The 13,537-nt window shown below is 37.4% G+C and overlaps 1 protein-coding gene across 3 annotated transcripts in view; it reads left to right on the top strand.

The window, feature by feature from the left end:
* The window catches only part of PINX1 (PIN2 (TERF1) interacting telomerase inhibitor 1), an 85,139-nt gene that overhangs the window by 16,793 nt on the left and 54,809 nt on the right, over nucleotides 1-13,537 (top strand). For all 3 annotated transcript variants that reach the window (XM_032332274.1, XM_032332273.1, XM_032332272.1), the window contains exons 5-6: nucleotides 6,333-6,425; nucleotides 12,473-12,549. In XM_032332274.1, the coding sequence (XP_032188165.1) occupies nucleotides 6,333-6,425; nucleotides 12,473-12,549 (170 nt within the window). The remainder of the gene's footprint in view (nucleotides 1-6,332; nucleotides 6,426-12,472; nucleotides 12,550-13,537) is intronic.

Consider the following 13,537-nt stretch of genomic DNA (forward strand, 5'->3'; position numbering starts at 1 on the left):
AGGTAAAAAGACATATTCCTTTCTCTGAAGAAACTTAAAATCTAGTGCAAAAGAAATGAGACAATTACCAAAATAAGTTGATCCCCCAACTTTTTCAGTTCCCGAATAATTGAGAAAGAGTAGCAAAGGCTTTGGGTGATAAGGATTTTCTTTGAAAATTTATCTAAATCTCTTTGTTTCCTAAGCTTTTTCTTTCCTATCACATATTGCTAAGTTTGTATTATTGATGACTGTGGCTGGTTTCTAGCGCACATAAGCTTGGATACTAAGTGTGCTATTGGGTCTAATAACAAAGTTAACACAGTTCAACAAAGTCTATAAAAAAGACTAGAAGACTGTAGAAGACTGTTATCCAGAATGTAGCTATGGAAGAGGAAAAGATGGGAAATCAGAAACAGAAGTTTAGATGGAAGATAAAGTGAGAAGGTCTCCTATCTAAAAGAAGTTCGACACAAAGAAGAGAGAGAATGGGAAACAGGCAGTATCTAAGAGGATAAGGGCTGAAAACTGTCTAGAACTAGTGATAAAACAAGTCCACAGATTCAAGAAACCATAACATTGTAGCAGAACATCACATACACAGAGGCATGCACACAAAAGACAGAAGATTGCTAATGCAGCCAGAGAAAATATACTGATTATCTTCAAAGAAACAATAGTTATAAATGAAAGCAGAGTTCTTAACAGTGGAAACCAAAAGACATTGGGGTAATATATTAAGGGAAGTATAACTGTCAACCTAGAATTTTACACTCAGCAAATATATTTTTCAAGAAAGTGGATAAGTTTTCAGACAAATTTTTCAGAAAATAAGTTTTCAGACAAAGCTTTACCACAAGTAGACCTTCTATAAAGGAAATATTAAAGGATGCACTTCAGTCAGAAGGAAAGAATACTTACCAACTTCAGTATCCCCAACTTGAATTAACCCAAATATCTTTAAACAGTAGAATGGATAAGTGGACTGCTGTGTTTGTAAATGCAGAGAAATGAAGTATAGTTAATGCAAGAGTCCAAAGCAGGAGTTAGCAAACTTTTTCTGTAAAGGGCCAGAAAGAAATATTTTGTAGACCATAAGGGTCTCTCTCACAACTACTCAACTTGACTCTTGGAGTGTGAAATCAACAATATATAATACATAAATAAATAGACATGGTTGTGTTCTTGTGGAATGTTATTTACAAAAACAAGTGGCAGGTCGGATTTGGCCCATAGGCTATTGGTTGTTCCGTGGTGTAGAGGGATCTCATTAATTTAATGTTGACTGAAAGAAGTGAAACATGAAGATAACATCCAGTATGATTCCACTTGCATAGAAGTTCAGAAGGCAGGCAAAAATCTGATATTTAGGTACCATACTGGGGTGGTCAAATTATTTTAAAACTCAAGGACGTGATTACTATGAAAGTCACAATAGTGATTACCTTTGGGGAGAGGAAAGAGATTGGGATTAAGAAGGGGCCCGTAGCACACTTCTGGGGTGATATTAGGGTTCTGTTGCTGTTTTGTTTTTTTCTGGTTGGCAATTATATAAGTTATTTGTGAACATTATATTTTATGTACTTTCTGTGGCTCCCACCTCCCCAGAGTAAATGGTTAAACCAAATCAAGGGTGATTGTCACAAAAGTCAGGATTATAGTTGCCATTAGGACAGTGGTTCTCATGCGGGGGCTATTTCGCCCCTCATGGGACATTTGGCAATGTCTGGAGACATTTTTGATTGTCAGAGCTGGGGAGATGTTACTTTTGTCTAGTGGAGACCAGAAATGCAGCAAACATCCTATAGTGCACAGGAGAGCTATGCTCCTCCATCCCCCCAAAAATAATTATTCATCCTCAAATGTCAGTAGTTTGACATTTCTCAACAGGGTTGAGAAACCCTGTTCTAGGAGGAAGGGACACAGATGCTGGATGCTTCTCGATACAGGCAGTGTTCTATTTTCTAATCCAGGAAGTGGTGGGTGGGGGCAGGGGGAGAGGTTGCTTTATAACTAACTGTATAAACTTCAGATATTCCATATATATATGATATTTTTCTCAATAAAAGAAATCTAAAAATTACATGGGTCCCTCTCTGGTAGATTTAATTAAGTAATTTATGGCATATTAAACCTGTAGTGAAGGTTAACTAAAAAGTAATCTGAAGCAATTTGAATATCAGGGATCAACTTCTAACTTAATATCTGGTGGTATATAAATGGCAATAATTTTTTCCTACACAGGTTCAATGACACAATTAGGGTGTCAGACAATCTTAAGCTGGCTTTGCATGACCATAGTCGTGGAGGCAGAAGCTTTTTAGTTAGGACTTTCTTTCTTAGAGGCATCCACAGTTCATTCTTAATGAGGGAAAATGAATTGACTTCACACCTTGTTTGGTATCATAATTTTCTCTTTGATGTATTGGATTAGAGAAAACTCTGTAACTTCTTAGGTGATAGGGTCATCAAGAAATTATCAGCTTCAAGATTCCATATAGAAAGGAGCCATGAGATTCATTTGTGTAGGTACTAAAAAGAAAGCAGATTTTTGAGCAGTTTGCTTTTGAGATTTGACAGTGATAGCTAGAAAATTACTTTTTCTCTTTGACAGTATTACAATTACTCTTCTCTGAGAAATGTCAGCTGACCACAGTCGGTATAGTCAGGTCTTCATGATGTATTCCCGGAAGTACAGTCAGTGAAATGTTTAAGGTGTCCCCAGGGAACCCTGTATTATTTGTCAGGAAGGTAGTGAGTGCATAACAGCTTCCAAGTGATAGTTCCTTGTCCTCATGATGCCCCCACCTCAGGTTCATCCTTGCAGGCTGACTCTTGTGCATAAGACAAGTACAAGACCCCTGGAGAGTCACTGACCTGTAGATTAAGTTTACCTCGAGACCACTAGAGGGTGCTCATATCCTTGCAACAGGGATGGAGCGGCTCATCAGAAACCAGACCTTGCTAACTGTCACTCCCAATACGAAAAGCCTTTAGAATATTCCTTTAAGGGAAAACCTGACCAGGAAATGGATCTGGAGAACTAGTAGATTATTTTCCTGCCACGTTATCCTTGGTAAATACATTATGTCTTCATCCAAGTGCATTTTTGGTTGTATTACTTGTGTTAAAGCTGAAAAGCAGATGGCACAATAACCTAGTAACATATTTTTTCCAACATTATATTTTTAGCTCCTTAAGACTTTACAAATCTACACAGTATGCCTCTTAACTAAGCCGTTATTCCATACTGTCCTTTTCTTAGCATATTACAAAGATTCTAGAAATAATCCTCATTTTTTTTAATGGGATATAAAACTTAGTATATTTTTTAAAGTTTTCATTTTTAGGAATTATTTTACTAACTAGTCCTACCAGACTCAACTTTGCTTTTTGGTGGTTGTAGGAAATGTTTGTTACTTCCATCAGATATTTTGCCCTTTTTGATTTTAAAGATTTCTGAAAATAAACTGGGATGCCGATCTCCTTTTTAGGACAGGTATCTTCAAGGGTTTTTTGGTATATATTTTGAAAACCAGTATACCCTCTCTCACATTTTTTAGAGCAACATCTGTAAGATTTTTTAATCATAGCTTTAAGTAGTTGCAAAGGATATAATTTCTGGTGTATTGGGAATATTGTTATATTTCTAAATATGGGACAACGGATATCAAATTGCTCTGGTATTTAATAGTCAGAACTATTATATTTTGTAGTTCCCTTTCTTCTGAAACAGATACTGCATAGCATTTATACCCCATAGCATTTTATGTTAACATGTCCTTTTTTGCTTAAACTTTTTAGAATTCATCATCCTATCCTATTTCTCTGCCCCCAAACAAATACATATAAATTTTTGGTTTATTTCTAGTAACCCCAAGGTTTTAGGTGTAAATATTTTTCCTGTGGATTGCGTTGTCATTCTATCAGTAGATTACAGTTAGTAAAACTGGGAAACGTCTTATAAATTTTGGTTACTATTATTACGCTAAAAGTTTTTTGGAAGTATACCTCTGGATGAGACATTGGTGTGGCGTGAAGCTGGTTTTGCTGCTTTGATTAAAGGGCGCTTCTTAGTACCTTGGCTTGTGCCTTATTTATCTCTGGTAAGAGAAGAGTTGTGCCTCTCTCATAAAGTGAGGGAAGGACACCTGGGAGAAATGGAGAAGGAGAGCCAGATTACTGCATCCACTCAGAACCAGAGCAGTTTTTGGAAAGAATGCATAGGGACTAGTAGATAAAGACTGATTTCCCCTTAGATTTGTCTGTGCTCCACGTACTGTGGGAAGTCTGTGTCATCAGCAGATGGGAAAGCTCCCCTGGAGATGTATAACATCCTCTGAAGTGCAAGAGCACTTGGGGACACAGTAGTAGGTAAGAATGTGGACTATCACTCATATCCACCTGGCTTTGGATCCCTTCATAGTCACCTCCTAGATGTGCCTTATTTAATCCCTCTGTACTTCAGGGTCCATTTGTGAAGTAAGTTTAATCATCATGGCAGCTACTTTGTAGGGTGATTGTAAAATGAAATACAAGACTCCATAGAAAGCTCTTAGTTTAGTGCTTCCTGTTTAATAAGTCTTCAGTTGATAATAGCTATTATCTAAGCTATTATCTAAGCACTTTGTAAGTGATTTGTGTTTGGAACATCAAAACTGAGAATATTATGTACCTTGAGAAGTGTTTGACCTCCAAAAGATGAGAAAAATTTACTTGGGGGATATCTGAAAAAAAACCCAGGCAGTTCTTGAGAAGTGCAGAAGAGAAGTTTTCAGGTTGATGATATAATTAACTCTCAATGTAGAGATTGTCTGAAACCTTGAAACATCTGTCTTTATATCCTTTGGAGCCTTACTTTATAATCCATACTTTATTTTTAAAATTGCTAATTTACGAAAAGGATTACAGCTAACTAACATAACATGTTTATTGGACATGTGCTCGCTTTGCTCTGGTATCAAGGTGAAAATTTCCTTTCCCTTCTCTAACTTCATATCTGTAGTTCTTTATAACATAAATATAGGAAAATTCAGGCTCTTTTTCCCTATGATGTTCTGTTTCCGTGATATTCTGCTGCCTGACCTCCTCACATAGATAAGATGAGAGAATATGGACAGCTAGTGACTATCCTATATTGACTCTAACCCCAGATTTACTCTGATATTTTAGGCAAGGGACTATTTTAGGCAAGGGACTACTTTAGGCAAGGCTCACATTTTCCTCTTTTATCAAAGGAATAAACATGAGCTTATTCCTCGACGATTTATTTTTGTTATTTTTGTCCTTGAGCTGAGTCTCCTCTGAAATCTGGTGTTTGAGGTGATGGCTCAGTGCCAGCTCTGCTTCTTCACACTACCTGATTATCATTTCTGCTCTGTTTTTTGATTATCACTTAACCTTCCTATATTGGCTTTTTAAAAGAACTTTTTATTTTGAGACAATTATAGATGTAAAGGAAATTGAAAAAATAGTACTACAAAGAGTCCTAAGTACCATTCACCCACTTTTCCCCAGTGGTGACATCTAATATAGCTATAAAATAACATCAAAACCAGGACACTTGTGTAGACTGTTGATTCAGAACACAGACCTTATTAACGTTTCACCATTTTTTTCAGCCGCCTTGCGTGTGTGTGTGTGTGTGTGTGTGTGTGTATGTGTGTGTGTGTGTGTGTGTGTGTGTTTGTAGTTCAATGGAATTTTATCACGTGTATAAAATCATGTAATTATCATCACACTTAAGATACAGGATTGTTTCATTACCACAGAAGAGCTGCCTCTTGCTGCCTCTTCATACTCACGCTCCCCTTTCAACACTTCCCTTTCATCCCTGTCCCCTGGAAACCATTAATGTTTTCTCTAACTGTATAGTTTTGTCACTTTTGAGGATGTTATATAATTGGAACATATCTTGTGCAGATTGACCTTTATCACTAAGTACAATGCCCTCGAGAACCATCCAAGTTGTTCTTTTTTATTGTGGAGTAGTGTTTCAGTATAAGGATATACCAGACTTTGCTTAGCCATTCACCCATTGAAGGAATTCCAGGTTATTTCCAGTATTTTACTATAATAAATAAGGCCACTATTACATTCATATGTAGGTTTTGTGTGAACACAAGTTTTTGGTTCTCTTCCTCGAGGATTTTACAAATTCTGTGTGAATGGTCTTGCCTGATTCATAGTACACAGTTTAAGAAGAATATATCTAATCATTTGATTTGGGTTCAATAAAAAATGATAGGGCTCCTAAAGATTTCATTTAAATCAGACCTTGTATTTGTAAGAGAATAAATGAGGATGGATTACAGAGAGAGAGTTTAATGTATGCTTTTTATTCTATTTTTAAGACTCCTCAGACAACAAAGAAAAGAAGACTTTCAGCCTTGAAGAAAAGTCTAAAATCTCCAAAAACCGTGTTCACTATATGAAATTCACAAAAGGTAAAATTAAGCATTTCTTTATTTGTTGCTGAAATCCCTATGTTCACACTAGGTTTCTTAAAGGATTTTTAGCTTTCAGCAACATTATTTCTTGTTTTATATGCAAAATGGACAAGTATGGATGGCCTGACTGGTTTGACCTAAAGCAGTGCTCAAGTTTCAACATTTATTGTGAATCACCTAGAGATCTGTTTAAAGTGTAGATTCATTAGCTCTGAGTTAGGACCCCACATTCGACTTTAGACTATGTGCAAGTCCTTTGACAAAGCTGGAAGTGGGAGTCAGTCTGCTGTGTAGAGGAGAAAAGAAACTTTATGTGGCTAGGTCAGAAAATAATTTTAATTTGTTGCTCAACATTTTTGGTTACATTTCTTGTTTTTGAGAATAGTCTTACTTATCAGTCTTACTCCCAAACTGAGTTGCATTATTCCAAACCATTTTGGCATTGAATGGAGTGTTAACATAGGCATTCCATGGTCATTACAAAGTGGCTTTAGAAAATGTATGTGAGAACTGGGTAGTGAGTGTGTCCTAATGTCCTCCATCATCTCCTCCCCCTCCCTTCCCAGTACTGCCGCAAGTTGCAAGTGCAGTTGTACAGTGTAACCACGAGGTGGCAGTCTTGTATTGGTAAGAAACAATTTAACTAGCCTTCAACTCCCCCAAGTATTTTCCCGTAGAACAATATTGTGCATTAAGTACACTTTCCAGATACAAAAGCCTATTTATTATTTACTGTACTTAAGGTATAAATGTGAATGTAATACTGTTGTGCTAGTCTAGTTACCATATGATGGCTCTTCCTATGGGAGATTGGATGTACCTTTCTACCTGCTGGGAAACACAAATCCCTTTGCTTTAGTCTAGTTGGCATGATTGGGAATTCCCTGACTCCTAGAAGTTGAATAGCAGTGGGAGCTAGAATTTCCACTACTCTAGCTATTAATGCTGGTTCTCATTTGGGGGTAGAACCCAGAAAGGTAGATCTGGCTTTGATTTAAGTGGGAGCCTGTGGCAGAGCTAAATGGAGTCAGTAGCTGAATACCTTCAGGAATGTGTACAAGGAGAGACGGACGCTTCCTCCTTCTTTCTCCCAGCTGGTGTGGTTTTTCTGTGGCTCTTCGTGTTATGCCCTCTTCTTTTCTCAAGCTAGAATCTTCTTTGTTGTTTTCCTATATGGTCTCTAATCAGGGTTTGTCTCCACTACTGACCTGCTGCAGAACAGAAGACAGTCCCTCCTGGCTCCTCAGTCATTCTGAGGGGAGGCTAAATTGCCACTTTATAACCAGTCTTTTTTCATTAGAACCTAAAGGAACAAATTGATGACATTAAAAATGGCCTGTAGCTTTTAGATGGTAGGGCAGCCTTTGAAACTTTCAAGTTAGCAAATCTAGTTTTTCTTTAGTGCCTAACTACACGCATGATTTCACCTAAACCATTTCCTGCAGCCGGGATAAACCTCTGTAATCTACTTTAATCTGATGGATGGCTGGGAGTATCTGCTTTCTATTTCTAGTTAAGCCACTTCCCTGCCAGGTGATCCTATCAACCTGCTTGGTATGTTGTGCCTTCAATTTCTTGGAATGAGGTTTGCTGATTTCTTAGTATTAGCCTTGCTTGTGGAGAAGGGGGCTTTGGTATACAGGGAAGAGGGCTCAAGATATATTGTCAGGAAGGAAGCAGAGGAGATTGAGTGGGAAAATAGAGGAAATGCAGGTTGGGGAATGAGTAGAAAAGGTGGGAAAAAGAGGCAGAAATCCAGGTAACGAAGAAAGTCATTATTTACTATCCATCTTAACAAGCCATGATGAACGCATATCTTAGAGTTCTTTCATTTAATAAAAGAAGTCTTTCCATGTAGAGCATTCACATCCCTGGATGTGAATGATAAACTCTGAGTCATCTCTAAGGTGGATGATCTTAGATCACAAGGATCCTGGGTGCTGCATTACCCTCTCGCACAGATCACTTTAGCACTGACCTTCTTCCAGACTCCGCTTCCGCTGTTAAACATGAGGATAGATTTTTAAGTCATTATTGAGTTCTAAAGTAGGTTGCATTTTATGACTTTTCAGAAATGACCCATTTTATGGAACTTTTGATTGTTCAGCATAATGTTTGATAAGCTCTTTAGCCCTCGGTAGGCTCTTAGTGAACATAACTAATTCACTTATTCAATGAGGATGATTCATGCTTTAACTCCTGCCTGTGATCCAGAGACTAAAACATGGGAAGATGACATTTTACATAGCTTGGTGGGAAGAGTGAGGACAAAAATTTGACTTTAAAAGTGTGAGATTCCGGTAGCAAATAGCATTATAAAAATTTGCTACTGCCTAAATGTTGGCTATATCATTTTCATTGAGATACATACTTACTCCTTTCTAGAGTCCCAAACTTATGAAACAACTTATTTTCTAATTCAAAAGTTTGTATCATCCATGTTTATTTAAAAGCCTAACTTCCATGCAGTTTCTTGCAATTCAAAAAATGTTTTTTGAGGCGCATCTGTGGAGAGGAAAAGATCAAACTCTACAAAAACATTTTTAAAGTTTTTCACCTACACAGTGCAGAGTTATCAGAAGAGTATTGCTTTCTTCCGCCCCTCAGTTAGGCAGTGGGTGGAAGAAATAAGGGGGTACGAACTGTGGTTGTGCAGCTTCATCCTAGTGATTTTGCTCAGGCTTCTTACTCCCATGACCGTTGGCAGTATTTGCTTCTTTTTTTTTTTTTTTTTTTTAAATACTTATTTATTTATTTATTTGACAGACAGAGATCACAAGGAGGTAGAAAGGCAGGCAGAGAGAGAGAGGGAAGCAGGCTCCCTGCTAAGCAGAGAACCCGATGCGGGACTCGATCCCAGGACTCCGAGATCATGACCCGAGCTGAAGGCAGCGGCTTAACCCACTGAGCCACCCAGGCGCCCTGGCAGTATTTGCTTCTTAAACGAGGAAACTGCCTGGACAGCACATGTCCTGGTGGCTGGCTCCCTAGGCTGGATGCACAGACTGTATTACTTTTAGTACATTCCCCCATAAACCCTGCCCCTCCATGGTCTGCTAGTGATGGGTGTCTAGTTTCCTCTTTGGATTCTTTTGCCATTTATATCTAAATTAGCACCAGTGCAGGCTGTGAAAAAATTCTGGCTGTCTTATTGGTTGTGAGGGTCTCACTTATTTCAAACCCCACTGTAAGTCCTGCAGCTTGCCTGGTGCTCTGACATCACCTTTCAGCGCCACCACCATAATCTTCTGTTCCTGGCTTATTATTGGTCCCATGTATTTTTGTTAAAAACAAAAATCAAGATACAGTATGTGTTGTATTCTTCATGACTGGTGATATGCAAATGAATTTTCCAAGTAAGTGAGACTAACTACATACACCTGAAGTGGGTTGTGGTTTTTTTTTTTTTTTTTTTAATTATAACAAAACCTATTTCACCTACCATGCATTTCCTGGCCCTTACCCCTTTACTCTGAGTAGAAAGCTCAGGGTTTTTTTTTCAGGCTTTGTTTTAATATGGTGCTATAATACCGTATTTTCCCGAGAACTTGTTGGGTTCTATAAGACTTTTGCCCTTAAATTAAGAAGTTCCAGATCTCTGTGCTTCTTAAATTCTTATTTTTTGTAATTTTATTTGCTTCGCATGTGGACTTCTCGGCATCATGGGTATATCTGGCCACAGTGGTAACCTTCCTCCTTTCCTTTGCCACTCTGATGGACTGGATAATCATGACTGTTAGAAAAATAGCTAAAAAGATCTTAAAGAACTCTTCTCTGAAAGTACCTGCTTATCCTTTTATGGACATAGTTACATCAGCTTGGCTACTGGAAGCCATGTTATGGCCAATGGAAGACTGAAAGGTAGATGAACCAAACCCAGACAGATAACATAAGTTCTTATTCTGTTGAGCTTTTGATTGTCATTTTCCCTAACATCTAAATTTTTAACCAGTACTTGCTGTCATTTGACCTTAATTTAGAACTGAAACCAGTAAGCTTTCAAACTCAGTTTTAGTATTTATATATTTTATTCAAAAGTGGCCATGATTTTATAAAATTCATAAACTATTCAACCAGGATCACTAACTAACAACTGTTTCAGTACCAATTCTATCTTCACATTTTGATCTATCTTTAAGCTCCTTTCCATTGGTCTCTGACTCTTATTCTTCTCTGTGTTTTGTTTTCCAGATCAAATCCAGAGCAAGGCCTGTAACAATCCTGGTTTCTACACTTACTTAAGTGAACTTTGCTAAAGGATAAAAATTTCTGATATAAGAACCTGTCACCAAAACCTTAGAAACACTTGCATCTTCTTTGGTACAGCTTACTGTCTCTACCAGCTTGGCAGTTTTTCCTGTAATGTTTAGATTTGTTTTCATTCTCTGCACGTTGATAGTTTGACATCTGTCCTAGAATTGCGATCTTGCATGTACCCTCCCTTCCTAAATCCCTCCAGCATTCCTTTTAATAGAGTTGCCGTAAAAGATCTTAATTTGCCTTTCTTTGAGGGTATCTGTTCCATTCCAGAAGACAGGTTAGGGAAAGATGGCCGATACATATTTTGAACTAAGCATAACTCCTTTTTCTGAAATAGGAACTGCCATCCTGAATGTTCTCAGCAGTACAAAATGGGTTATGCTGATGACAAAGCTAAGAATAGATCTCTAGACCTCCTAAGGGTTTTCCCACTTCTCCCCACCGTGGCCAATTTTATTCCCCACTTTTCAGGTTCATTTTCTGAGTTCCTATGTGAGATATGTTTCATTTTGTTCTTGAGGAAATTTCTTTTAGGATTTGTTGTCTGGGTCTGCTTAATAATCAGAAACAGGAAAGCTTTGTTTCTAGTTCAGGGAGAAAGGAGAGAGTAGCACAGAGCCACAGAAGACCATGTCCCTGATAGAAACAGATCATACTGATTGGACCATTGAATCTAGTACTGTTGCCTATGAAGCTGGTTATGGCGCCTCACTTTGCATTAAATCTAAGGGTGTTTTGTTTTTTAATCATGGAGTCACTGAGCAATATCATATTTGAATGCCCCAGTGATAGTCAGTGAACTAGAACCTTCTGGGTCATGCCATTACTTTGCCAAGTAAGTTTGCTACAGGAAACTAAGAAGACAAGTGAGTCTGTAACATTGGAACTCAGGCTTCCTACTCAGAACACACATTCCTGTGTCTGACCCAGAGCCTCACTCCCCCAGAGCCTCAAGACTTTACATGTAGCAGTTACTTTTTAAAATGCATTTACCATGTGGTTGATAAATGGGAATAGATTTGGTTGATTGCTCACAGAGTATTATTGGTAGAAGTGGAAATTCCAAAGAAGTGAATTTTAAATTAGTTGGTTTGTGGGTTTGAAATTAAGTGAAAGATTTCAGTGTTTTTAATAAGAATTGTAGATCCTTTGGATAGTGCTTTGCCAGAAACCATTAAATTTCCTGCTCTTACTATATATCCTTTTACTTAAAGATGGTAGAGCTGTAATAGTAAAAAACATTTTAAAGAGAAAAATCTGAAATCCTTTCATCCTAATATAGTTATTTGCATATATCTTAAATTTTCATTCATTCAGTTAATGAATGTGCCCTCATTCATGTGTGTTTTCAAAGCTATGTAGCTAGCAGTGTTTTTGTCTGCATTTCATAATCCTAAGTAACTCATGTCTCCTTAGAATAAATGATAATTCTTTTATAAATGGGGAACCCAGAGACCCAGATATTATACCTTGAAGTCATACTAGTAGAAGAGCTTGCTTTAAAATTATTTCCCTCTCATGTTACATGCTCTTAGTTGCTTCTACAAATAAGAGAATGTCAGGGGTTCTGCTTCTAAAACACTTGATTTATAAGGGATTTTTAAAATTAATTTTATGTTTAATTAAGGAGTTGTAGTCTGTGAAAGGGAGACAGAAAGTCAGTAGCTTACAAAATTGTTTCTTTTCCAAAACCCATTTTGCTTTCAGGATTGTCATAGTTTATATTCATGCTCCTTATTTTAGAAAGAATGGTATTACTGAAAGACATCATGTTGTTTTTCTAGGGAAGGATCTATCGTCTCGGAGCAAAACAGATCTTGACTGCATTTTTGGGAAAAGGCAGAGTAAGAAGACTCCTGAGGTATTAAGCCACATACAGTTGATATATGTTCTGTTTCAACACCACTTGATTTTTTGCAATGTCTAGTACTATTTATATCTATTACTGGTAGTACTTTTAGATAAACCTACCAAAAAAAACTTTGAGAGGCTTTATACAAAGACTAAATATAATCCTTTTAATAATAATAGTTGGAAGATAATATGCTTTACAAGGATTCTGAGAAAGAATATGTGTTACCTGCTTTTTCCCTTGTGTGGGACTGGAATAAACTCGGGAGGAATGCCTTTGCTGGTATACTCAAAGGGAAAAATGTCTCTCCCATGCCAGAAGAGAGGGTGGTTGCTTGCATCGGTTTTGTTTGCTCTGCTTGGACTGTATAATTGTTTGGGCTAATGGCTTGGGGAGGAACAGTATCATGTATGTAGTCCTATTCTGGTCTGTTCCCTTTAAAAAGCATTTTGAAAGTTGCATCATCATGGAGAATCTGTAAGGCATTTGGTTTTGTATTTCCTCCATTGTTACAATGGTTTATTTCAAAACTAGATAGGAGTAGGGTGACTAAACTGTACCCTAAATGGAATGAGTCCATAATTCAGAGTCTTCATTAGGTCATTGGACTGTGTAATACAGCAAACAGTTTTTTGTGCCATTTCCAAAGTAAGAGACAGTTCTGGGCTTGGATGTCAAAACTGAAGTTTTGAAATATGGGTTTCTGGAGATAAAGGGATAATAATTTAAAATTGATGTTGTCTCCAAAAATCTGTAATATGGTTGCTATAACTATTACTCAACTAATCCGATATGTCCTCCGTATAGTTTCTTTATTGGCTCCTAGCCAAGGCCCTTGATGACGATAGAACAAAAAAAACTTGTGTCATTTATTTCTGATATTTCTCCAGAGCTACGGGAATTTTTCCAGGGCAGTAGCTGTTTGTTACTTAATATTATTTTCAAAGGCTATACTTATTAGAGATTGTGCTTGGTGATTTCCTCTGCGGTTTGGGAG

The sequence above is a fragment of the Mustela erminea genome, chromosome 2, assembly GCF_009829155.1.
Source record: "Mustela erminea isolate mMusErm1 chromosome 2, mMusErm1.Pri, whole genome shotgun sequence".
Classification (NCBI taxonomy): domain Eukaryota; kingdom Metazoa; phylum Chordata; class Mammalia; order Carnivora; family Mustelidae; genus Mustela; species Mustela erminea.